The 27,829-nt window shown below is 44.7% G+C and overlaps 1 protein-coding gene across 1 annotated transcript in view; it reads left to right on the forward strand.

Moving 5' to 3' along the window:
- Positions 1 to 13,448, forward strand: part of FKBP2 (FKBP prolyl isomerase 2) — an 87,085-nt gene extending 73,637 nt beyond the window's left edge. The window contains exon 6 of the mRNA XM_069207904.1: positions 13,268 to 13,448. Coding sequence (XP_069064005.1) covers positions 13,268 to 13,329 — 62 coding nt within the window. The 3' untranslated portion in view covers positions 13,330 to 13,448. The remainder of the gene's footprint in view (positions 1 to 13,267) is intronic.
- Positions 13,449 to 27,829: the final 14,381 nt, after the last annotated feature.

Below are 27,829 nucleotides of genomic sequence, written 5' to 3' on the forward strand. Positions count from 1 at the left end.
AAAGCCTGCACTGGGTGGAGATGCTAACACCTCCCCCAGGCAGGAGCTGTAACACCTGGCGGTGAGCCTCAAAGGCTCACCCCTTTGTCACAGCCCAGCAGGGCACTCCAGCTTAGTGGAGTTGCCCGCCCCCTCCGGCCACGGCCCCCACTTTTGGCGGCAAGGCTGGAGGGAACAAAGAAAGCAACAAGGAGGAGTCACTGGCCAGTCAGGACAGCCCCTAAGGTGTCCTGAGCTGAGGTGACTCTGACTTTTAGAAATCCTCCATCTTGCAGATGGAGGATTCCCCCAATAGGGTTAGGATTGTGACCCCCTCCCCTTGGGAGGAGGCACAAAGAGGGTGTACCCACCCTCAGGGCTAGTAGCCATTGGCTACTAACCCCCCAGACCTAAACACGCCCTTAAATTTAGTATTTAAGGGCTACCCTGAACCCTAGAAAATTAGATTCCTGCAACTACAAGAAGAAGGACTGCCTAGCTGAAAAACCCCTGCAGAGGAAGACCAGAAGACGACAACTGCCCTGGCTCCAGAAACTCACCGGCCTGTCTCCTGCCTTCCAAAGATCCTGCTCCAGCGACGCCTTCCGAAGGGACCAGCGACCTCGACATCCTCTGAGGACTGTCCCTGCTTCGAAAAGACAAGAAACTCCCGAGGACAGCGGACCTGCTCCAAGAAAAGCTGCAACTTTGTTTCCAGCAGCTTTAAAGATCCCTGCAAGCTCCCCGCAAGAAGCGTGAGACTTGCAACACTGCACCCGGCGACCCCGACTCGGCTGGTGGAGATCCGACACCTCAGGAGGGACCCCATGACTACTCTGATACTGTGAGTACCAAAACCTGTCCCCCCTGAGCCCCCACAGCGCCGCCTGCAGAGGGAATCCCGAGGCTTCCCCTGACCGCGACTCTTTGAACCTAAAGTCCCGACGCCTGGGAGAGACCCTGCACCCGCAGCCCCCAGGACCTGAAGGACCGGACTTTCACTGGAGAAGTGACCCCCAGGAGTCCCTCTCCCTTGCCCAAGTGGAGGTTTCCCCGAGGAACCCCCCCCTTGCCTGCCTGCAGCGCTGAAGAGATCCCGAGATCTCTCATAGACTAACATTGCAAACCCGACGCTTGTTTCTACACTGCACCCGGCCGCCCCCGCGCTGCTGAGGGTGAAATTTCTGTGTGGGCTTGTGTCCCCCCCGGTGCCCTACAAAACCCCCCTGGTCTGCCCTCCGAAGACGCGGGTACTTACCTACAAGCAGACCGGAACCGGGGCACCCCCTTCTCTCCATTCTAGCCTATGTGTTTTGGGCACCACTTTGAACTCTGCACCTGACCGGCCCTGAGCTGCTGGTGTGGTGACTTTGGGGTTGCTCTGAACCCCCAACGGTGGGCTACCTTGGACCAAGAACTAAGCCCTGTAAGTGTCTTACTTACCTGGTTAACCTAACAAATACTTACCTCCCCTAGGAACTGTGAAAATTGCACTAAGTGTCCACTTTTAAAACAGCTATTTGTGAATAACTTGAAAAGTATACATGCAATTTTGATGATTTGAAGTTCCTAAAGTACTTACCTGCAATACCTTTCGAATGAGATATTACATGTAGAATTTGAACCTGTGGTTCTTAAAATAAACTAAGAAAAGATATTTTTCTATATAAAAACCTATTGGCTGGATTTGTCTCTGAGTGTGTGTACCTCATTTATTGTCTATGTGTATGTACAACAAATGCTTAACACTACTCCTTGGATAAGCCTACTGCTCGACCACACTACCACAAAATAGAGCATTAGTATTATCTCTTTTTGCCACTATCTTACCTCTAAGGGGAACCCTTGGACTCTGTGCATGCTATTCCTTACTTTGAAATAGCACATACAGAGCCAACTTCCTACACAGTTACTTAAAATGTGTTCTTTCATAAACAAATTATAAAGCCCAACATAGTCATACACTTCATTTCCAGTTACCCAACCATCCAGTGTTTTCACTGAGTAGTCAACATAATCAACCCAGGTCTGGCTCGAGGATTTTTGAGCCCCCCTGAATCTAATTCTATACTCCTCAGTGGAGAATCCAAAGCCCTCAATCAGGGTACCCTTCATGAGGTCATAAGATTCTGCATCTTTTTTAGAGAGTGTGAGGAGTCTATCCCTACACTTTCCTGTGAACATTTCCCAAAGGAGAGCACCCCAGTGAGATTTGTTCACTTTTCTGGTTTCACAAGCCCTCTCAAAAGCTGTGAACCATTTGGTGATGTCATCACCATCTTCATATTTAGTTACAATCCCTTTGGGGATTTTCAACATGTCAGGGGAATCTCTGACCCTAGTTATGTTGCTGCCACCATTGATGGGTCCTAGGCCCATCTCTTGTCTTTCCCTTTCTATGGCTAGGATCTGTTTTTCCAAAGCCAATCTTTTGGCCATCCTGGCTAACTGGATGTCCTCTTCACTGGAGTTATCCTCAGTGATTTCAGAGAGGCTGGACCCTCCTGTGAGGGAGCCAGCATCTCTGACTATTATTTTTGGAGTCAGGGCTTGAGAGGCCCTGTTCTCCCTAGATAGGACTGGTGGTGGGGAATCAACCTCCAAGTCACTATCATCATCATCTGTGTTGCCACTTACAGATGGGTTGGCTCTATCATACTCTGCCAACAGCTCCTGGAGCTGTAGTTTGGAAGGTCTGGAGCCCATTGTTATTTTTCTTATTGTACAGAGTGACCTTAGCTCTTTCATCTGGAGATGGAGGTAAGGTGTGGTGTCGAGTTCCACCACATTCAAATCTGTACTAGACATTATTCTTCTAAAAGTTGGAATGCTTTTTAAGAATCTAAAACTGGTTCTAGAATCTAATTCAAACTTTTACAAACTTTTAAACTCTAAAAGCAATGCTAACAGGGACTAACACAAGGCCCTAGCAGGACTTTAAAGAATTTAGAAAACTTTTCAAATTGCAAAAATCAATTTCTAATGACAATTTTGGAATTTGTCGTGTGATCAGGTATTGGCTGAGTAGTTCAGCAAATGCAAAGTCTTGTACCCCACCGCTGATCCACCAATGTAGGAAGTTGGCTCTGTATGTGCTATTTCAAAGTAAGGAATAGCATGCACAGAGTCCAAGGGTTCCCCTTAGAGGTAAAATAGTGGTAAAAAGAGATAATACTAATGCTCTATTTTGTGGTAGTGTGGTCGAGCAGTAGGCTTATCCAAGGAGTAGTGTTAAGCATTTGTTGTACATACACACAGACAATAAATGAGGTACACACACTCAGAGACAAATCCAGCCAATAGGTTTTGTTATAGAAAAATATCTTTTCTTAGTTTATTTTAAGAACCACAGGTTCAAATTTTACATGTAATAGCTCATTTGAAAGGTATTGCAGGTAAGTACTCTAGGAACTTTGAATCATTACTTTAGCATGTATACTTGTCACATAAAACACAATAAGCTGTTTTAAAAGTGGACACTTAGTGCAATTTTCACAGTTCCTGGGGGAGGTAAGTTATTGTTAGTTTCAACAGGTAAGTAAGTCACTTACAGGTTTGAGTTTTTGGTCCAAGGTAGCCCACCGTTGGGGGTTCAGAGCAACCCCAAAGTTATCACACCAGCAGCTCAGGGCCGGTCAGGTGCAAAGGTCAACGAGGTGCCCAAAACACATAGGCTATAATGGAGAGAAGGGGGTGCCCCGGTTCCAGTCTGCCAGCAGGTAAGTACCCGCGTCTTCGGAGGGCAGACCAGGGGGGTTTTGTAGGGCACCGGGGGGGACACAAAGTAGCACAGAAAGTACACCCTCCGCAGCGCGGGGGCCGCCGGGTGCAGTGTGCAAACACGCGTCGGGTTTCCTTCAGGTTTCAATGGGAGACCAAGGGGTCTCTTCAGCGATGCAGGCAAGGGGGGGGCTCCTCGGGGTAGCCACCACCTGGGCAAGGGAGAGGGCCTCCTGGGGGTCACTCCTGCACAGAAGTTCAGTTTCTTTAGGGGCTGGGGGCTGCGGGTGCAGGGTCTTTTCCAGCCGTCGGGAAATGGAGTTCAGACAGTCGCGGTCAGGGGGAGCCTGGGGATTCCCTCTGCAGGCGTCGCTGTGGGGGCTAAGGGGGGACAACTTTGTTTACTCACAGTCGTAGAGTCGCCGGAGGGTCCTCCCTGAGTTGGTTGTTCTCCACCAGTCGAGTCTGGGTCGCCGGGTGCAGTGTTGCAAGTCTCACGCTTCTTGCGGGGAGTTGCAGGGGTCTTTAAATCTGCTCCTTGTAACAAAGTTGCAGTTCTTTTGGAGCAGTGCCGCTGTCCTCGGGAGTTTCTTGTCTTTTTCGAAGCAGGGCAGTCCTCAGAGGATTCAGAGGTCGCTGGTCCCTTGGAAAGCGTCGCTGGAGCAGGGTTCTTTGGAAGGCAGGAGACAGGCCGGTAAGTCTGGGGCCAAGGCAGTTGGTGTCTTCTGGTCTTCCTCTGCAGGGGTCTTTCAGCTCGGCAGTCCTTCTTCTTGTAGTTGCAGGAATCTAGTTTCTAGGTTCAGGGAGAGCCCTTAAATACTAAATTTAAGGGCGTGTTTAGGTCTGGGGGGTTAGTAGCCAATGGCTACTAGCCCTGAGGGTGGGTACACCCTCTTTGTGCCTCCTCCCAAGGGGAGGGGGGGCACATCCCTAATCCTATTGGGGGAATCCTCCATCTGCAAGATGGAGGATTTCTAAAAGTTAGAGTCACTTCAGCTCAGGACACCTTAGGGGCTGTCTTGACTGGTCAGTGACTCCTCCTTGTTGCTTTCTTTGTTCCCTCCAGCCTTGCCGCCAAAAGTGGGGGCCGTGGCCGGAGGGGGCGGGCAACTCCACTAAGCTGGAGTGCCCTGCTGTGCTGTGACAAAGGGGTGAGCCTTTGAGGCTCACCGCCAGGTGTTACAGCTCCTGCCTGGGGGAGGTGTTAGCATCTCCACCCAGTGCAGGCTTTGTTACTGGCCTCAGAGTGACAGAGGCACTCTCCCCATGGGGCCAGCAACATGTCTCTAGTGTGGCAGGCTGCTGGAACCAGTCAGCCTACACAGATAGTCGGTTAAGTTTCAGGGAGCACCTCTAAGGTGCCCTCTGTGGTGTATTTTACAATAAAATGTACACTGGCATCAGTGTGCATTTATTGTGCTGAGAAGTTTGATACCAAACTTCCCAGTTTTCAATGTAGCCATTATGGTGCTGTGGAGTTCGTGTAAAACAGACTCCCAGACCATATACTCTTATGGCTACCCTGCACTTACAATGTCTAAGGTTTTGCTTAGACACTGTAGGGGTACAGTGCTCATGCACTGGTACCCTCACCTATGGTATAGTGCACCCTGCCTTAGGGCTGTAAGGCCTGCTAGAGGGGTGTCTTACCTATACTGCATAGGCAGTGAGAGGCTGGCATGGCACCCTGAGGGGAGTGCCATGTCGACTTACTCATTTTGTTCTCACTAGCACACACAAGCTGGTAAGCAGTGTGTCGGTGCTGAGTGAGGGGTCTCCAGGGTGGCATAACACATGCTGCAGCCCTTAGAGACCTTCCCTGGCATCAGGGCCCTTGGTACCAGAGGTACCAGTTACAAGGGACTTATCTGGATGCCAGGGTGTGCCAATTGTGGAATCAATGGTACATTTTAGGTGAAAGAACACTGGTGCTGGGGCCTGGTTAGCAGGGTCCCAGCACACTTCTCAGTCAAGTCAGCATCAGTATCAGGCAAAAAGTGTGGGGTAACTGCAACAGGGAGCCATTTCTTTACAGTTGCGCACAACGAGTATAAAGAGTTAAATGCAAGGAATGAATCGCGCGTCATGCCGATTCAAAGGCCACCATGCAAATGGCAAGAAATGGTAGCGCACACTGAATAACAAGAGTTTAATGCCAGGAATGAATCGCACGTCTTGCCGATTCAAAAGCCAATATGCAAATGTCAAGAAATGGTCGCTCACACTGTTGGCGACCCGAATTTCAAAAGTCAAATGCCAAAAATGAGTTGTGCGTCTTGCCGATTCAAATACCAACATGTAAATGCCAGAAAACACAAGCACATTCGCACACACAAGGAAAATCTTTCAACATGAAAGATAGGCCCAAAAACTTGAATGCCTTTAAAAACTGGGTCGAGGCCCAGCCGACCGCCTTCTCACCACCCTGTTAAAGGATCACCAATGCAATGAAGGGCAAGGCCTGGAAGGTCAAAGTAGGCCTCCGGAACAGGAGCTCAGGAAGTTGCTGCTGCTCTGCACTGGGACCTCTGAATAGTGAGCACGTGGAGCTGGGCTAGATCCCTTATCTAGAGTCTGGCCCAGCCCACAACCACACCCAGTCATGCTACAGAGAAAGCTTCTGGAAGGTCTAAGAAAGGGACCACACCCTAACACACTCAGTAAGTCTGCAGCAATACCTTGCAAAAGAACAGTTATTGCAAACATCATTAATATTGTTTTTCAAGGTTCAAGTCTGCAATGCAAAGGTTAACATACTGCATAGAAACACAATGAATGAATTATGCTCTTGCATAAAGGCTGGGCTTTTGCATTTTAGTCGCCCGTAGAATGCGCACTGCCCTGATGTTGACAACCTTTGTGCAACGCAGCAGTAGCAGTGCAACAGCAGAAGAGCAGCTCAGCAGTTCTTCTGACAGGTTCAGTCCAAAAGTGCTCTCAAAGTCATGGGGTCTTAGCCCCTGTACTTGTACTCAAAATGTCTTTGTTCAAGGGGTGACTTCATTGGGAATCTTTCAAGTGTAACACAAACCCTTTCCACCCAGCCCTGGCTGTAGACATCAGTTGGGGTTAAATCAGCCCATTGTGTGAGGCAGGGACACACCCTATACAAATGTAAGTATGCCCAGCCTTCCTCTCTCTCTCTCACTCCAAAAAGACTATCACTATGCAGACGGATACAGATTCCTCTCCTGTCACACCCTGCCCCGTGTTGTGGCTGGCTAGAAAGCATGCACAAAGTGTATCTGTCACTTTGCCCCAGACTTGAATTGGAGTTAGCACGGTGAAGGATGGGTAGTGGTGGCTCGACGGGGTGCACTTCCCAGACGTAGTATGCTTATAGTCCATAATAGTTCTTGTTGATGGAAGCTGTGGTGCAAAGCGGTGAAATAATCTCCACTACCCCAGAGCATAATATGGTGTTCTAGTGAAACACCAAGCAAAATGTATCCCAGACACTGCAGCACTCGAGAGGATGTTCGTAAATTAACAAGTCCTCCAGTAAAGTTTCGTTGTAGTGGGTTCTTTTAACGGTTGACATAGGCATCATATCCATAGGATGGTCATTCCATAATCACAGTCATCAACGTCATAAGATGAGCATCGGTCCATAAACACAGCCAACACGTGTTTCGTCACGACATGTGACTTTTTCAAGGCTCTAGAAGTAAACATGTTCTAAGTAGTACCAACAAATACCTTGGAAAAAAGTAAACCACAAACAGTGCGGGAGAAGATGTCTGATCGTTTTTTGGAACGATGCTTATCTTATGACCTTGATGACTGTGATTTACTTTGTGATACTTTTCAGACCGTCTGTACACACAGAGGGTGGAGGTGTTCCTGGGATGGGAGAGGTGGAGGTGGGGCACACCTGCATCTGTAAAGACTGTGCCCTGCCCTTACATAAAGGGCTTGTTTACCCCCTACTGATGTTTGGAGCCATTGCTGGAGAAGAAAGGAGACATTCCTGGATTTGGTTAGTGCTGGTTGGAACCCCTTCTCCCCCTTTTGTGGAGGCTCGCAAAATTAGTATAATTACAAGGGTATTTTTCCCCACATTTAGAGAGACTGACACAGCATGGACTGGGAACCGTATACTTTTGGAGGGGGACCATGTCGCTGCAAGGAACTGCCACTGGATTGACTTGAGGTGCTGCCCTGGGGTCTGCTAAGCCTGAGAGGGACTGACACTTATTCTTCAAGGACCCCGGTGAGCCGACCTGGTGCTTACCCCTCTGCCCTGTATTCCTCCAGTGGTCTCTAGGGGCTCGGTGGTGTGCCCCCATACCCTCTGCATCTGTGTCTCTCCAGCGGGTGAAGAGCGATTTATCTTATCCCACCCAGCATGGGAGAAGGGCTCGTTGTTGATCTGACCTGGTGCGTGAAGGACTTGATTTGCTTTAGTCTAAAAATGGCACGTGAAGAGTGCTTTGTTTGGGCTTGCTCCGGTGTGAGTGAAGCGTGCCGGACCTGCTTGGGGCTGCCGACTTAGTAGGTGCGTGGGAGCTCTCCCCCTGCCCCATCTCCTTGGACATGCCTTTGGGGGCACTTTTAAGGACAGGAAGGGAATCCTAGACAGAGTTCCCATCCCGGCTGAGCCTTGTCTAATCCGTAATTACGGTGATAGGAGTGCCAGAGCTCCGGTGCTGCGTGTGTGCATTATTTTACCCACGTATGACTTTTAATAGAAACGCCAAACATGCTATGGCGAAAGTGCTGAGAGGAGCACTGAACTATATTTTCTTGACATGTTGTATGCCCTCTTACTTCGTGTAGGCTGTGCATCCTGACCTGGAACAATTTGTTATGCCTTTTGACAGTGTTGTACTAAGGAGCATTTCAGGGGCTACAGTACATGCATTGGGAGGGAGGGTTTTATGATGACATATACAGAGGGAGGGAAATATTTATGACATGCACATTGCTCTTTATTTGCACTCATGTGCCTTGTTGGTAACAATGATGATCCGTGTCAGAGCATCATTCTATGCCATATGCCAAAGGGAGATGTTTTCTTTTTATGGGCTCTCCATGGAATGTTTCATGGGATGTGCATTTATGATGGTGTCTCGGCATCTCTGATATTATGTTTATCCCGACGTGCGTTTTTTGATGATGATGATGACAACCTGACTACTGCTAGTGTTGCAGAATACCAGTAACCTATATGTTTACCTGACTCCTGCTTATTGTCGCAGAGTACTAGTAACCTGTGTGATGTTCTGACAACTGCTTGTGTAGCATGGTATTACTGATAAATGTCGTGTTTGGTCTAATGATGTTTCATGCAATACAGTTTATTTTTATATAACGTGTTGTTGTGTTTCCTTGGTAGTGTATTTATTGTGTCACGTGTTGTGTGTGTTGTGCAAATGCTTTACACATTGCCTCTGGGATAAGCTGACTGCTCGTGCCAAGCTACCAAGGGTGTGAGTAGGGGTTGTCTTGGGTGTGTAGCCCTCTCGCCCTGACTAGAGTGGTGGGTTCTGCCGGGCTTAGGTGCATGCCCCAGCCAACAAGAAACCCCATTTCTAACAACTACCTTTTACATACACAGCATCAAGCCCATAATGCTACCTAGGGCCAACCTCAGGGGTGACTTAGGTATAATAAAAAGGGAGTTTAGGCCTTGGCAATAAGTTTGAAATGCCAAGTCAAGGGGGCAGTAAACACTGCAGTGGCAGGCCAGAAAAAGTTTGAAACAGTACTTTTGTGGGTGTCCCAATCAGTGCTGACGGCCCACTAGTAGCATTTTATTTACAGGCCCTGGGTATATGGCATACCACTTTAAAAGGGACTTGCAGGTAAGTGAAATATGCCAAACAAATGTAAGCTAATCAGACCAAGTTTTAGGGGAGAGAGAGCACATGCACCTTAGCACTGATTAGCAGTGGTAAGGTGGCCAGAGTCCTAAATTCAACAAAAAGAAGGTCCGAAAGAAAGGCAAAGTTTGGGGATGCAGAAAGGGCCATTTCTAACGGAGTTTTTATGCCTATCCTTGCCTAAATGAGTGGTTGGCAAAGGGGAGAGCAGTACAAAAATGTCAGTCAGTAAATCAGTGAATTACTTAAAGTTTTAATGTTTAAAATCAGTGTATAGGTCTGTGGCTTTCCACCCTGAGCTGATCCATGAACATCGTAGGCCTGACGGCGATCCCAGACATCATACCCCCCCCCCCCCCCCCCTCCACAGCCAGGGGCAGTGGGGAGACACCTGAAGCTGACCACAGCCAAGCTTTTTGGCCTAGGCTGTGACTTGCAGCACACTACAGGCAAGGTGGCGGCTGTGCCCTAGTGTCTGCCTTTCCTGGGTCCCCTCCCCTTGAATGCTGTACGTTATGTTGACTCTGCACCCTGCCCGACCCTTTATTGCAGCTACGACCCAGCCTCTGGTGAGGTGTTGGTTCCATCGGATGGTGGCGGAGTGCCTGCTTACCTTGAGACCTCGTTGGCCCTGCACCCCACTGGCCTGGCCCCGCCTAACCAACTGATGCCCCAGAGCATCACTGACACTACAAGCCACCTGGGGCCCCAACAGGCCCCCATGCACCTGCCACCGGGCGGAGGTGAGGCGTGCATGATTGTGAGGTGGGGTGAGCGGTGGAATAAGGGCTGCTCCTAGACTCTCTAAAAGCCCCAATGAACCCCTGTTGGTTCCGCAGACTTTCCAGCGGGTTCTGAGGCCCATCGATATCGAGCCTAGTGGGAGCTTCCGCACCTTGGGTTTGGCCTGGGTGTTCTTAAAGGGCAGCCTGATTACGCGTCTCATCGGAGGACGAAGGAACACACTTTAGAGGCTGGGACTTCCTTCCTCATCCTTCACCCCTCCCCTTTCTCCAGAACTCTTCTCTGAGAGGCCGCCCGGCCCTAGTGGCACTACAAAAACCATACCTGCTTCACGGGGCACCATATTTTGCCTGTTTGAAGGGAGGAGACGAAGCCGTAGCGTTGAAATACCCCAGCCACTCATACTTTCCCGTGACATGTCGGATGGAACTGCAGGGGGCTTCCTAGCAGCGTGTCTGCTCATGCTGCCCCGTGGGGTAAGCAGGCCACCACAATACAGCAGCTGGACTGTGGGGTGTAATCTGGCGTGTACTTGGAGATGGGACTAGACCAACCCCAGCTGCCGACACCATTGCAAACTAAAATAGATTACTACACTAGGCCTGCTTCTAGTACATGCAGAGCCACCAAGGCACCCCCTTCCTGGAGTCCCCATCTTAGTGCAGGTGGACCTGAATATCACCCATAAAGCAATCCAAGACTCTAAGGAAGTCATTGAGGCCAAGGTGGGTGCAGTCCAAGTGACTGTGTCCCTGTTGCGCCAGGATCTTTGCAAAGTGATTGGCCAGGTGGCGGAAGCTGAAACCCTCTTGATGCCTGGATCTTGACGGGAAAGTTGGGCAAAGGTGCGAACACTAGGACTTATCTCTCTCTTCCTTAACTCTCCAAACCGCTTTACATTGAGAAGTTGAGAGTTATACCCTCAGTTGTAGAATATGACAAAACAATTTAGTCATTGAGCTAAATGTCCTCATACATGTATCTTCCAGCTAAATACCTCCTGCAGTGGATAATGATTTTGCAGCCCTTGAGCAGACATCATCAGGGGGGTCAACAAAAGTGTTCTCAACCGAGGACTTTTAAAGATGGGGAACACGTCACAGGTTTATCTGCAACAAACCAGAATAAAGAAATGCTAACATGCATTTTACTCCCTCCCCAGCACATGTATTTGCTCCCGCACGCACTCAGGAAAGCTTGAGGGCTAGATTAGTCATGGATGTTTGCATATATTTTACAGGGTGCATCAAGCACACGTGACTATGGATCTCCTGGTTCTCCTATGAGCTTTTATTCATGGTCCTCACTCTTGTTGCAGGTGTCCGTCCAGATATGCCAAGTTACTGAAGGATGCACTATCGGCAAAGCCAACAGTAGGAATGACTTGTATGTCCCATTCACTCTCTACAAGAGATCCTAGGATTTAGTTGTCACCAGATTTCTGAGGAGCGTATGTCCATCCTTAGTGAAGCTAAATGACCACCTACTACAGCATGTTTTCTGAAATAATTTGCACCAAACCCTTTTGCAGCAATACTCCAAGTTGTCATCTTAAGTAGAAGAAGCCAGTGCACCTATAAGTGTACATGTGCCAGTAATTGTTGCCTTCTTAAAAAATACAGACAATATTCATTAATTTTTTTAATAACATTTATAAAGGTGTGAAATTTCAATTAAGATAATCCTACTTGTAGTGCTTCTTTGGGGATTGAGTGATTCTGCTTTTGAACCATTCATTCATGTAAATGTTGGCATGAAAGGTAATTTTCTTAGTGGCTATAACGGCATTATGTTGAGCCACTGCATTACGAGACTTGTTCTTATAGCGGCTGTACATACCGTGAAAGAATATGGCAGCCCTACTTATTGCCAAAATTGGTCTTTTATCCATCAATCCACAATTACCAACTTCTTTTTTTATTAACCCAGAGTGAGGTAGAAATAAAACACTTGCACCTAAAAGTGTCCATGCATTTCATTGTACTAAAAGACAAAACAGTTGTTTCTCTGCTTGCAGAGCTATTTCAAAAGCTGACGTTACTAGATGGTTGTTTTAAGGTTTGTTATGTAAATACTAGACTAACACTTCTGGGGACAGAATAAGCACGTTTTATTTGTAAGAAATGAGCAAACAACGTGAATTCTCTCAGCACATTCCTTCAACTAGCTAGCAGAAGGGCTACATAGGCTTGTTTCCATAGATTCAGCAAGATGTGACATTTCCTTTACAAGCCTGGAATTGGGGACAAGTTTGTCAGGCTGCTTTGAAAACGTAATATTTCCAGCTAATTTGATCTACAACACAATCTGCAACCTGCGAACATTACTTACTTATAATAATAATGAACACATGCCACTTGTGGTGTTGCTGGTTTACAAGCTACTGTCTCAGTTTCTTGATGCAGGAAAGCAGTACATACATTTACACAGGATTCATGTTTGCAGTTGTCATACATACACTAAAATCATATTGATGGACAAAATACACTTTCGAAAGTGGAGTTTGCATTATGGTGCTTTGCAGGATTAACGGGACTTAATTGCACGCCATTTCATGTATGCCTGAAACTGAAATAACTTTGAAAAACAACAAATTGGAGTGTATAGAGCTGAGCACTAGACAGCATGAAAGCTCACAATATGTGAATCTACAATGCTTCAGGTACTAGCAGATTGTCACAGGTAAGTAACTTGTTACTTCTCTTTTCTTCCTGGTTAGAGTGGTACTGGGTACAACACTGAGCTGTGACAGGCTGTTTTTCCTGCAGAGCAAGGCAGACTGCAGAAAAAGTCCTCATGCATTGTTCTCCATTTTTCATGCACTTAGGGCTGGCTGTCAGCATTTGTCTCACCCTAACTGCACCGTCTCTGCCTACTTTCTTCATCCTCCTCGCCTGCTTAACCTGATTCTCAGATCTGTTTAGTCATTATACAGGTGACTTCTGCAATTGTCTCTGCCAGATCGCATGGTCACTGATTGAGGTTTCTCATTTTCCCAGGCGGCGCCACATTGATTTTCGAGGTGGAGCTGTTGAAGATTGACCGTCGGTCCGAATTGTAGAGCTGCCAAGGATTTTTTGTCTTTTGTGGGAGTGTGTGTTTTTTCATTATGATCTCGGCAAATCACCTTACTTTAATGCATTGAGAACTGCAAAGTAAATAAAAATGGGCACAAATCAATATTTTCTCATTTCTTAAAGTAAAGAATTGAAAGTGGAATGAATAAAAATGGAAATACCGATTTATTACAATATAATGCGAAATGTTATTTACATAGACGTGTGGAATCTCAATGGCTGGAATAGATTCTGCTGTTGGAAGTTCAAGCTGATCTCCAACCTTCATCCAGAGACCTAGATGCAGCTCGTCAGCGTGTGTCTGGGGGGCAGCAGTTCTGTTTTAATGCAATATGAACATTAACATGAATCTTGGCGGAACGTTTGAAACTCGTAGGTTGAAATGCATGCAGTTCGAAACAAATATCCAGAAACATTTTAGTTTTAAACTCTGCATCAACTGTGGAAAAAGCACTTACTTTGAAAATAACTCATCAAAACGTCATCTATTTTGTTCCAAAATGCTCTTTATTTGTAGTTTTTTTTTTTTATTATTATAAATTGTCCTGACCATCAATTTTGAGTTTAGTTATAACATCAACAAGACAGATTTATTACTCTTACTCCAGTGAGAGCCAACTTAGGCAACTCTTACAAATGTGTTGCATTAACATGTTGTGGTAAGGTAATTTTTTTCAACTAAATATTTTACTTTTAAGTTATTCAAATAAAAACATTAAATTGTATGCCCAAAAAATTCTACCAATCATGGGGTATTAGTAACTTTTTGATTTTTGCTTTACACAGTATAACACAATTCATGACTTCAATTCCCACTTTATTTTTTTCCCCAAAAAATAAACCAACCACGAGTCCTGCTTGTTTGTACTTTCTTGTGTTTGAATAAAGCCCCCGAACCCTAGCAAATCCCTTGTGGGATTTATTTGATGTATTTGGCAAATTTACCCTCCAGTAACTTATTGTATTTATAAGACATACAGTTGAGGAAATTCCGTTCATTATAGCTGGTGGCTGTGGTACGTTGCAATATTCGGTCTCATGCTCTCTCTGACACTAGTTTATCTTGTTGCCACTGTGTTGGGGAGGGGGTGGGGGTAGTGCATCTAGGTTCTGTGTTCTTGACAACAAAATGCAGCTGATAATTGGTGTAGGAGAATTACATTATTAATACGACTTACTGCTTGTTTTGCCTGTTTGTAGCATGTAGATTGATTGCTTTTCTGCTCTTTCTTTTAACCTCCAGCAGCTGTGCTTTACACAAGACAACCTCCAGCAGCTCTACTTGCCATATTTCTTACTTATATCTTATGACAGTAAACCAGTTAAGAATGTTCATGTGAAACAATTTTGGGCGGGACAGTCATTCATGCAATAAGTTATTGAAATAGAGAAGTGATGCAATTTTCTCTCTACGGGTAAGTAGTTTATTTACAAGTCAAATTTTGAAATTGTGCAAAATGCTATATTGTCTTTGCAAGCCTCTCATATATATAAAAAATAATAATGTGACCCATTTATCTTTACTCTTCCCTCTTAAAAAATTTCACCCACCAGAAGTTACCTTGATAAGTTGCCTGATTCTGGTTTTGCATACATTTGTCTCATGCTTTGAGACTTCGTGCCTGCCAATAGAAGATTTCGTAGAACTCTCTTCAGTTGATTCAGTTCTTCTGAGGGGTGTTATATTCATAGTAATGGGGCAATTCTTGCAATGGTGAGTCGGTTTTGCCTAACAGTATGTATACAGGTCTCAGAGGCTGAAGAGAAAAATCAAATACTAATCTTGCCTGGGACCTCTCTTCAGAATACAAATTTCATTCCTACTTTCATTAAATGCGGTTGTGAAGAACAAAACAGACTGAGCCATTGTTTGATGTGCAACCTTGGAGAGATGAGGCTAGATGGTATGATTTTGTAAAATATTGCGGCTGTTCATGAGCCTTAACAGTACGTGTTTGGGGAGAGTATGTTTACAGAAGAGTAGAAGGGTGGTCGACAGACCCTGCCTGAACATGAACTGGCCACTGACTATTTGTGAACTATGGCTTGCTATCAACAATGGCGTTTTGTGCGGTGGTGTAGGATTGCCAGCATCATACTTCTAAATGCCATTTATGGAAAGACAATTCCCATGTGAAGATTCCACTTTGGTTAGGAGTACCATACATTGACTGGCAATAGCAGCACACCCTCAGGTGGAGCCTGTAACTACAGTGGTGTTTCAGTGGAAATGAAAACAAATCCTATTGGGGTTATTGTGTGCATGTAAGATTTGAATCACATTGACCTGCATCATTGAGGTCTGTGGAACGTGGGACAAGTGTCGGAAGATTGCTTGGCCCTTGCAAAAAGACTGTATTGATTCTTTCACAAAGAAGAGCTCTATTGCATATACTTGGAGAAATGAGTAATAAAACAGTGGTTCCTCACCAAAGGCTTTTCCCCTCATGTATGTCATCAGACGTTTGAGGGCCCAACCAACTAACCACCTTTTGTTCTCCCATAACATGCCCTTTCGTGTCTCACTGGGAACGCCTAAGGACCCAGAAAAGCCTGCTTTCAATATTGAGGTTTCAGAAGGCAAGAGTTTGTAGGACTGTTTGAGTGCTCGGTGTTTTTCTTTTTTTTCAATTAACAATTTGTATTTAATTTTGATATGGTATAACACTCCATGTCACAAAAAGGTACATATAAGTAAAATACACCACAGAACAGACTTGTAAAATACACTAAGGTGATTATCTGAGTAGGAGACATTATAACAAGATACAATAACGCAGAAGACTCTGCTCCAGCCGTCCCAACCTTTTCTCCCATATTTGTTTGTGCTTCGAGGAGCACCTTCAGACTTCAAAGACAGGTTTCTCCTGCTGTGGCGCACCAGTCTATCCCATGGTGCCACCACGGCGACAGCGTAGGGAGAACATGGTTTTTCTCATTGGGCTGCACTGTCATGTTCAGCCACCAAGGTAGCCTTTCCCAGAGATACCTGGTCTGCTTTCGATCCCCCAGAATCCTCCAGGGCTCCCAGCAGCAGCATCAGTGGTGAGATGTGCACTTCCCAGCCCAACACCTCCGTCAGTTCACTCACCACAGCAGTCCATTATCCTTGAATCTCAAGGCACAACCATACCATTTGAGTGCTCGGTGTTAACCTATTTTACCTATTGTATGGATTTTTGGTGTAGCCGCTCCCAAGAAATGTTTTCTTTTCCTGCATTTTTCACAAACCAAGGCAGAAACCTAAGATCTATAGGTGCTTTTTATACTTAATTCTGCTGTTCAAGCTGTAGGGCATTTTGGATCCTGAACAGTTTGTGTGAGCTATGTATTCGGTTATCAAATCTAATTTTATACCTCAAGCCTGACCACTGGGGAGCATAGCTTTTTTTCATTCAGTATGACTTTCTATACTGGCTAAATTGGAGTAGTTCAGAGGTGTAACATACAAAATAATCTTTAGGGTGGATTTTTGAGTTGCTTTCAAAAGTGAGATGTAATTAGTATTTAGTTGTCTTTTTGGTACATGAATCCAAAGTTCCAGGGCTTGAAAGGACAGTGCTTCTTTGATAGTTTTAATGGTTCTGCTTTTGGTGGATTCTACGATAATTTTGAGTTTACCACTCATTTCTTTCGTATTTGTCATTCCCCGATAAATGCAGATGTAGGCTTTAACTGTCCAGCACACACACATAGGAGGGTTTATTCCACTGTCTTGCAGACTATTCACATTTGTTTACATTGTGTGCCTGTTCTGAGACCCCATCATGACCTTCGTGGAAGCCCAATACAGTAATCCTATCCTTTTGACAGTTTCCATACTTGATGAGAGCCCAAGCTTTTGTCATACCTTTTAGTTCTCCAGTGTGATTAGTTTTATACCTATAATGCCTAATAGGAATGGGGCTCTAACATATATGTGATCTTTTGAAATACAGTTTTACTGTTGTGAATGTTTTCAGGAGGGATTGGAAATTTGCTCCTGTTCGCCCTTATTCAGATAATGTATATTGACAGACGTGTGGTTTTACAAGAAGGGATGCACCCTATATTCTTCCTAAAAGCCCACAAAAAAACATGCAATTTCTAAAGCATTTACCACACAGTTGGAATGCCAATATTTAGCTTTAGAACTGTTCTATTTATTCTCTTTTATTTTATTTTTTATTTTATTTATTTATTTAAATATATAAACAGCTGATGTGGCCAATAATAAATCACAAAGGGTCTAGACTGTAAGGTCTTCATTGATAGCCATGAACGTTTTCCAGAGCCTGTCTAGGGCCACAGGGTAATTACCGCTTACTGGGGCCGAACTGTAGTGGTTGGGGGCCTTTTACCTCTGTTGGCCTGGGTCCTGCTGCCGTTTGTGATCCTGTAGCCTGATCACCAAATGCACCCTTCCAGCACTTGACACAGAGCGGTAGTGATGGGAGCGTTCCAGTGCTTCTTATGAAAAAGGCAAGTACTTTAATACACTCCAACTACACACTGAAAATAACGAAGGCTGAAGGTTTTACACAGAATCGCATCAGGTTTATTATAAGCAGAGGTACATGCACACAACCGAGGTTGGAGTGGTAGGGAGCCGGTTTTGGAGCAGTGCTGTGATATTGGCCTCCAGTAACAAACTAGGCAGGCCTGGCAAGCATAATACCTCGCTACACACTCTTGCTGCAGAGATCCTGGTATATTCAGCAGTTTTCAGGCAACAATAAAAGTGCCAAGTTTAATTATCTCTGGTGATTAATCTTCCTACTTGAGAGAGATCGGAATTTAGTCTGTTAGCAGTTCTGGCTCCTCTAAAGTCGTGCAGAGGGTTAATATGCTGGCTGCAAAGAATGTGTACCAAGGAAATCACAGAACTGCATTTCATGTGCATAGCTCAGTGGGTTACTGCTTTTGTCCCAGAGATCCCCACAGTGCTCAGCCTAGATTGTAAGAGTCTGTACAAAATACCAACCAACAGGATCTCCTTTTTTTCTAACTTTATTCATAGAGGTCAGTCTGTCTTCATTATGTCTAAAAATACAATAGTAAAAGGTCAGCATCTCATCCATGTCTTGAAGGAAGTTTCTGCCACAGGCAGCATTTCCTACAGCGGTCTCCATATGCCTGGAGTGAATACTTAATATCAACTACTGGGTGTCTCCTTTTGTAGTGCTGGAAGGTATTGAGTTTGGGATAGAGGTATTACAGTGGATTGGGCTACTGTTCCAATTTGAAGTTTATAGCTAACAATCGCAATATAGCACAGTGAGCTATGAACTGCCATCAAAGAGATACATCCAAACTGCATGGTACAAGATTGAAATTTATGTTTTTTCCCCCCCAGTCTTTCGTTATCCTAATAAGGGATATCTTAAAGATTTTAGGGCCCTTTGCCAAACATATTTTGGGGGCCCCTGTTCAGAACAGCTTTGAATGTATGATCCAGTTTCAGCTCTCTCATGCCCTCTTTGGCTAGGCCACTGACTGCACAGGCACATTGGTCTACATTCCTAATGTGTTTACATCTAATAATTAGGAATAGTTATTTGTGTGTTCAATTTTGTAACACAACAGCAGCTCACTGATATTACTCCAAATAATCTCTGTGACACCCTCTCATTTCTCATGCGTGAGTTCCTGTTTTGATCTGAAAGAAACGTTGTTTTGGCTGTTGATTGAAACATAAACACAATATTTGTCTGCAAATTGTCTCTAATAGACTCGCCCAAATTGCTCACACTGAAAATAAAGCAAAACACTGTTTACAGCAATCTGTTTAAGAAATATTCAAGGGCATCAGGGCAAGACTCTGCAGAACAGAGCTAGTTCTGTCAGGGGGTCCTCTTGAAGGCTGGGGCCCTGGGCTAGAGCCCATTTTGCCCATGCCTTTAAAGGTCTCTGATCCTAATGTTTCAAAAATTGGTTTAGATAGAACTATATTCTTACTAGTAAATCCAAACCCCAACTACTGCTGTGAGTCTTGATTGCAGCACTCGCTACACTCTGTATGGGGGGCCAGTCTGACAAAAGTTTCTGGGGCTGCTTTGGGTTCCCAGTCCAGGGGTAGCTTTCCTTCTTTGAATCTTCTTAGCATTTTGTTGCACTGGTCTGTAGCTCGTACAGCTTCCTTCAGTATGCCCAGTGACTCTTCTGTGCAACTGCACTGCGTGAAAACCATGCTGGTCAACAGAGTCAGTACCAGCCAATCCAGAATACAGGAGTGAAGCGATGCCCTTTGGGTGAGTGGGGTGTGATTGGAGCTCTTGCTTATAGTTGTTGGTTTTTCTGATCACAGTTGCTTGTAACCATGTATATGTGATAGAGACTTCTAGCTACAGATTCCTTACCTTTAATTTTCCCAGGCATCAGGCTGGACCTGGAAACTTTTGCTGAGTAATACCCCTTGCACTCCGTTGGGTGGCTCCATTCGGCTCCACGTGGTGTCGTTGGCGCCGGATGTGACCTCGCGGCCACCTGTATGGGTGCCACCCAGGCGTGCGAGTGGCTGTTTTATTATTTCCAGCCAGTTAGTGCTGCTCCGGAAAGAGCTACACGTCTGATGCGTTTTGACAGGCCCTTTTTTTTTTTTTAAAATAGATGAGCTGTTTTCTTCATGTGTCTAGATGTCTTCGATGAAGGTCGGTTTAAACCATGTGGCCCCTGTCACCCGCCATGTTGGTCATTGACCCACCTCCCCCATCTCGTTTGACTCTGGTGCCTTGAGCATGACCATGACTCCAAATCGTGTTCGGACTGCCGGTCCATGGTGCCGAAGGCTTTGAAGAAGAGGTCCCTAATGCTGCTTGCGGCCCAGCAGTCAGCAAGACTGGCAGATGCGAGTCCTTGAAGGTCTCCGTCCCAGTCAAGAAGGAGGTCGCGGGACCAATCTCGGAGCCCCAAGTCCTCTTCTCTCCATTCGAGGTGCTTTGAACACACTGGAAAGAGGCACGAGAAGAAGAATCCAAGCGGACTTCGTCTTCACCTCATTTATTGGCCAACGAGACGAGTGGGGAACATCAGCATTCCTAGCATGGTTCTGCAGAGCCGTTAACCAGTTCAACTCCACACCTCCCACCCTTTCTGAAAGTGGATTAACACCCGCTCAAAGGATTTCTACCAGTCCATGTGCCATGTATTCAAGCAGTCTGACCCCTCTGGCACACCTTTTGGCCCTTTAGGGTCAGATGAGGATTCAACAGGATCCACGCTGGCACCCTCTGCTCTGGTGGAGTCTCAGGGATCAGAGCGCCGACAGTACCCAGGAAACCTTCTCCGCCACCGGTCACAACGACAATGCTTCACTACAGCGGCCACCGGTGGCACCAGCCCCATTCTCAAAAAAAAAAATGGGCCTGAATGGCATCTCACAACGTCGATTCCGACGGCACCCATAGGTGCCAGATCATTACCTGAGCCTTATTTTTCGCAGCCAAGCATGGGCAAAGAGCTGGAGGGGTCACCGGACCCTTTAAAACACCAGGTGGAAAGATCTTTGGACTGGTATGAGGAGCTAGGGGAAGCCAGTGGTCTGGATACTATGCATGTGTGACCTCCTAAATTAGGCTAGGTGACACGTAATAGGGCAGTGACATCAACTACCCTCAAAGGTCAACTTGAATTGTTCGACTGAGACAGGAGTTTTAAGATCATCAAATCAAACAATAAGAAATAATAGCCATAAATAACAATGAAATATGAGTCAGTAATTTAAACACACTGTGACCTATGTGGCCATGAATCACTACACCAATTTAGTAAAGTTCAAAAATGTATTACCCTTATAGTAACAATGCTAAAGTCACATAAATAGCATGCAGAACCAGATGATAACATACAGAAATACAGGTGGTCCAAAATGGCTAAGGACTGTTAGCCTAATAAGAGCTATTACAATTAAACACTCCGAAAGAATTATACAGAATAACAACAGAATAATTTGAGAAATCACAAAATAGTTCTTCAGTTGAGCAGTTGACTTCAGTCATTGTCAATTAATAAACAAACATTTAAAGTATTTGGTCAGACCTCCTTGCTATCAAATTCTAATTCGAAAAGCATGTGTGGGGCTGGGATTTGACACATGTAAAAATCCTACATAAGACAAAAAATAATTTAGAAAACATCTAAACTATGGCACTAGCAAAATTAAGCGGTTGGATTTCTAAAGGGAACCCTGTAAAGGAAACAAATGCACATTGGTTATACCGTTCCTAAATAAAACAACAGTTAGCAGAGTCTTCAGCAGAGCACAGGAACAGCAGGACTTTAGTGATCAGCATCAGGAAGATGAAGGGGCAACAGTTCAATAATGTTGGACATAAGGTATCTGAACTGTTAGAATTATAAGCGTGACAGCACTTTTCATCAACTGCTGCACAAGAACTGAACTACATAATCTGAAACTTTAATAAATGAAAGTCCCAAAAAATCACTAGCTATGCTCCAATTGGGCAAGACTATGAGGTGTGATAGTGAGCAACCAATTGAATTTCACTCCTCCTTTGGTTTGTATCTTTTCTTCATTCTTCTCCAATAAAGGCCCATGTTGACACTCCTCTCTGGTCGGCAGTTGCTGCAGAATATTAACATTGTAAAAAAAAAAAAAAAAAAACACACGACATTTCAGCAAACATTACTTCCTACCAGAAACTAAAGCCCATTGTTAAAACTTTCAGTTATTATCACAAGGAAGTACAGAATGAACAGAGTAGAACAAGACAATAGATTTCCACTGTGAGAGACAGTTAATAAACAAAGTTTATAAAAGAATTTAAATAAAGTCAGCATAACATTTAAAACACTGTTACTGTGGAAAAATACTAAAGCTTAGACCATTTACTAATGTTAATACATGAAGAATCAAACAATTTTAATAATCAAACCATTTTTAGTACATTGTGTAATTATTCCATAATTTCAAATCATTTGCCTTATTCATCAAACATTAATCATCTTTTGTCAATACAAGTGGTTAGGATTCATGAATGTGTTTTAAAATTATTTATTATTTTGCATAGAACTCGTGGGGACTGACACCATGTCAGCCACCATTCGAACATGCACTTTTTATTTTTCTAGCACACGTTTCTCCAATTAAGCTTTTTTAATACATGTTAATTATGAGATTTGTCTACTCATTTTTATTAATAATGTTTGCTCTCTAACAATTCCTCCTCAGACAGCAATATGTGTCATCACAAAAGAACACTTCAACAAAAGAACATTTAAATAATGAGACAATTTAAAACTTAGTTTCTTCAGTATATCTACTGTAAGGTTTTCTCATTTTCTGAATTTCTCAAATCACGAAAGTATCTGCTTCTCATCTTTTCCATTTTTCCATTTTTATTGCTTCCCTCCTGTGTTTTTTTTTTTTTTTTTTTTTTTTGTTTGTTTTTTGGCCTTTTGCCTTTGTATGCATCTGTATAGTTTGTAAAATCCAATTGTACAAATGAGACACACAACCACTATTAATAATGGTTTCAGTATTGTTCCCACAAAACCCTGACCAAGATTACCAAACCAATTTCCACTTAAGCAAAACTTCTACCTATATTTTCTCACACATTTGGTTGTTTCAGGTCCTTTTAAGTCTGAATTCAAAGTTGTCAAATTTCTAATGTAGTTCTTAATTTCTTTACTGTTGTCTGGAATAAAAGTGCAACAGTGTTGCACCTTAAGCATCCAATACACTGCGCCCTCCTTTGCTGAAACAATGTCTAACACAAGACTGTTCTGAAGAACCTTTGATAGGACTACAGCCATTTTTGTATCCATAAGAAGTATTACTCCAGAAAAATCTGTCAACATTTTGTCCACAATGGTTGCCAGCTTTCGAATCTGCAGGTCATTCAGAACAAATACTATAGAAGGAATAATTGCTCCAAATATATCCCCAATTATTTCTGAATTGATTGTCCTTTTTATCTTGGTCTTTATTTGTCATGAATATAATTTATTCTGTCAATCTGGTTTATTTTAGGGAAACCACTCTGAGATAACAAGTCCCATACCACCCCTTATGGAGACGATAATAAGCATTTTTACCACAAATCCACACCTGGAATAGTAGAATCTTGTCCATTTAACATAAAATCCCATACATTCCTAAATAGAAATACATGTCTGCATTCACTTGTTCCCTCAAACTTAGTATCTGTTCTGGATTGAGGCCTATATATACAAAGCTTCTATACATGTTGGAACTCTAAAGCAAGCTTCCCTTGCTTGTTATTTAGTTACATTATATGCATGATCATTCATCATCATCATCAACCCAAGGTTTATTCGGTCAACATAACCATCAAAGCATCGTCATACACAATCCAAAATGCAATAAAAATTCCAAGAAAATATAACAATAATATAGCATTATGTAGCCATCTTAAAATATATAATCACAAGCATAAATTTTTTTTTTTTAAATATACTGTATGCTAAAAGTAATTCTTAAAAACTACTATTTTGAAAAACGACTACGGATGTGCCATGCAGCCACAAGAAACTTGCTAAGTGCCTCAATCAAGGGATTAGAAGTATCGGTCCTTAAAATCCTCATTGCTATGCAACACTGATTCAGGCCCAAAGCTCGACAGATAGTACGTATCCACTTTGAGCGTGGAGTGGAATGGAATAAAATGCTCCACCGTTTCTGAGTTACCATAACATACAGTACATAAATCGGATAATGGAGTAGACCCCCAACATCTTGAAAATGATAACAGTGGAAGATTCCCAAACCGAAAACATGCATACAACCCCTTCCCCCGCAGGTCAGGTATAACATCAAAATATGGTTCAAACTGGGGAACCCACTTGAAGTCCATTAAAGAGTTAGTGAGACGTCCATTGGAGTTACTACAAATTAACTCCGCTCTTACATAGGACCAACAAGTTATTTTCAAAACAGAACTGAGTTTTTTTCCAAGCTTTGGGGATTTTCCCAAAAACTAGTCAATCCCAGTATATGAAACCATTTAGACACATGTTTGACCCATGAGGTGGAAGTCACATTTGGTCTCTCTAAAATATCACAAAAGGAATCCCTGTATGTAGCAAGCTCGGGAACAGTCCAGATTCTTATCCAATAGAGTAGTGGTCTTAAAATTATCACATCTGTTATATGTTTAAACCCAAGATCCAAAAGCAATGGTATTAAAGGGGTACTACGCGCGCAAGAAGTTACAGCCCTAGCAAAATTATTTTCTCCCACTTATAGTATTTTACAGTAAAAAAAAAAAAAAAAAAAACGAGATCTGATTGTAACTCAGCCAATTCCCTGCCAGCGGTTGCCATCTCCATGGCGTCAGAAAGCATTTCACTGCCCATCATATTACGAGCTAGCAGACTGCCACGATTTCCGGGGCGGTCCAACCGGCTCAAGCCTGGCCAAAAGGACCAGTATATAGGGAGACACTCCCATCCAGAAACTGACGAGTCTGCGGCCGCCATGGATCTTGAACTGGAAGTCTCCCCAATGCTGTTCCTCGCCATTCACCTACAGGACCAGCAACGAAGACGCCAACTGTAAGTACACCCACCTAGCACACAGTAGAGGGAAGGGGAGAGTCACACACCCACACGCAACACACAATTGGCATGGACTGCAATGACCACATAGGCAAAACACCCGTACCGATACACACTTCCACAGTCACACACAGGCAAATGACACATGCGCACAACCACAACACACACACCACGCCTAACACACGTCACACATACCCACCTGACAGAAAACAAATCAGCGGGACCTCACATACACCCACCCACAGAAACCCACACTCAGTAGTCCACAAAAGTACCATAAACACCCAAACGCTTCTGAAGAAAGGCCACAAAGCATATACACTTGTCAACACAATCTGCATGGCAAAGGAAACATACAAAACAACCAATTCAGAGGGCTCAGACATCAGTGCAAAGGCTCAGTATAATGCCATGTACACACAACATACTTATGTCTCCACACATGCATCAAAATACACACCCACACAAACTACACAACTGAGCATATACATACACACCAATCCAAACACATAACAATAATTACACTGCCCAAGTAATGGATCCAGCCAATGCAGCTATGCAGTTACACAGCATATACATGCATAAAAAACTGCATCCAAATACATGAGTAACATAAGCATGTAGATTGAAAGGCTGGACAATTATGTGCAATTGTCACCAATGTTTGTTGGGCAGATGTATTAGAGATAAGGCAACACATTAAGAATTATTTGCAAAAGTGGGCCATTGGCCAGTACAAAAAAAACACATGCCACAGGCACCAAGGGCCAGGCAATTGATCCACCTTGACTCCTGACCGCCTCATGGTTTCCACAGGGTAGGGACATCAATGGGGCAGGCAGGCACCTCAGAAGTCATGGGGTGGGGGGGGGGGTGGCTGGGGGTTTGGTTTAGAAGGGGGCGTCCTTGGGCTTAGGTTTGGGAGGGTGTGGGGGTCTGGGCTTAGTTTTTGATGGAGAGGAAGTGGGTTTGGATCTGGGGTGGGAGTTGATATCATTTATAATTGAGGGAGGCTTTTTGGCTGGGGGTGGGGCATGGAAACAAAAGCGTGGGTCATCGGAGGACTGGTAGCTGGAGGGACCGTGCTTGGGGAGGGCAACATGATGCTCCGGGTGGAACTGGATCAGGGAACAGGTCAAGGCGGGCATGGAAAAGTTTCTTAGGAACAGGGGGATGTTCTGGGGAACAGGTCTGGGAGTGGAGGTAGCGGAAGTGCTTTTCTAGTTCCTCTGGTGGGAAGGCTGGGGCCCTATTCCTTGTCGACGTGCCCTTGTGACTTCCAGATACAGGACACAGCAGCACATGTAGTGGTGGTCTTGATGACTGGAGAGTCAGGAGTCAAGAGAGACAGACTGTAGAAAATGGCAGTCACAGCCGCGACGGTCTGCACCATCACCACTGGCGGTGATCATCATTGGCCCCTGTTCCCCATAGACATCAATGTTATCCAATGAGGAGTTGCATTGTGGTTCCTACCGCCATGACGACTAATGCTGGCGGAATGAGTTCATATCCATCAGTCCTCTGCATGCAGGACAGGCAGCTGCCATTTTACACATCTATTGAACATAGTAAAGTATCTAATGTGCATCATTGCTTGATCTGGCAAAGTACATGTAGGAGGCTGGACTGGCTTGTAGTGAGTACCAAGGGGTACTTGCACCTTGCACCAGGCCCAGGTATCCCTTATTAGTGTATAGGGTGTCTAGCAGCTTAGGCTGATAGATAATGGTAGCTTAGCAAAGCAGCTCAGGCTGAACTAGGAGACGTGTGAAGCTACTACAGTACCACTTAGTGTCATATGCACAATATCATAAGAAAACACAATACACAGTTATACTAAAAATAAAGGTACTTTATTTTTATGACAATATGCCAAAGTATCTTAGAGTGTACCCTCAGTGAGAGGATAGGAAATATACACAAGATATATATACACAATAGCAAAACTATGCAGTATAGTCTTAGAAAACAGTGCAAACAATGTATAGTTACAATAGGATGCAATGGGGAAACATAGGGATAGGGGCAACACAAACCATATACTCCAGAAGTGGAATGCGAACCACGAATGGACCCCAAACCTATGTGACCTGGTAGAGGGTCGCTGGGACTATTAGAAAATAGTGAGAGTTAGCAAAATAACCCACCCCAAGACCCTGAAAAGTGAGTGCAAAGTGCACCAAAGTTCCCCTAAGGACAAAATAGTCGTGTTAGAGGGAAAATGCAAGGAAAACACAAATCAGCAATGCAACAACGATGGATTCCTGTCTGAAGGTACCTGTGGAACAAGGGGACCAAGTCCAAAAGTCACAAGCAGCTCGGAGATGGGCAGATGCCCAAGAAATGCCAGCGGTTGGTGCAAAGAAGCTCTTACTAGGCTGAAGAACTGTGAATACTGCAGGAACGACAAGGGCTAGAGACTTCCCCTTTGGAGGATGGATCCCCCACGCCTTGGAGAGTCGTGCAGAAGTGTTTTCCTGCCGGATGGACGCCAACAAGCCTTGCTACACGCAAATCGTGCGTTTGGCGTTTTTGGACGCTGCTGGGGCCCAGGAGGGACCAGGAGGTCGCAAATTGGACCTGCAGAGAGAGGGGACGTCGAGCAAGACAAAGAGCCCTCACTGAAGCAGGTAGCACCCGGAGAAGTGCCAGAAACAGGCACTACGAGGATGCGTGAAACGGTGCTCGCCGAAGTTGCACAAAGGAGTCCCACGTCGCCGGAGACCAACTTAGAAAGTCGTGCAATGCAGGTTAGAGTGCCGTGGACCCAGGCTTGGCTGTGCACGAAGGATTTCCGCCGGAAGTGCACAGGGGCCGGAGTGGCTTGCAAAGTCGCGGTTCCCAGCAATGCAGCCCAGCGAGGTGAGGCAAGGACTTACCTCCACCAAACTTGGGCTGAAGAGTCACTGGACTGTGGGGGTCACTTGGACGGTGTCGCTGGATTCGAGGGACCTCGCTCGT

Source organism: Pleurodeles waltl, chromosome 9 (assembly GCF_031143425.1).
Source record: "Pleurodeles waltl isolate 20211129_DDA chromosome 9, aPleWal1.hap1.20221129, whole genome shotgun sequence".
In the NCBI taxonomy this organism is placed as follows: Eukaryota; Metazoa; Chordata; class Amphibia; order Caudata; family Salamandridae; genus Pleurodeles; species Pleurodeles waltl.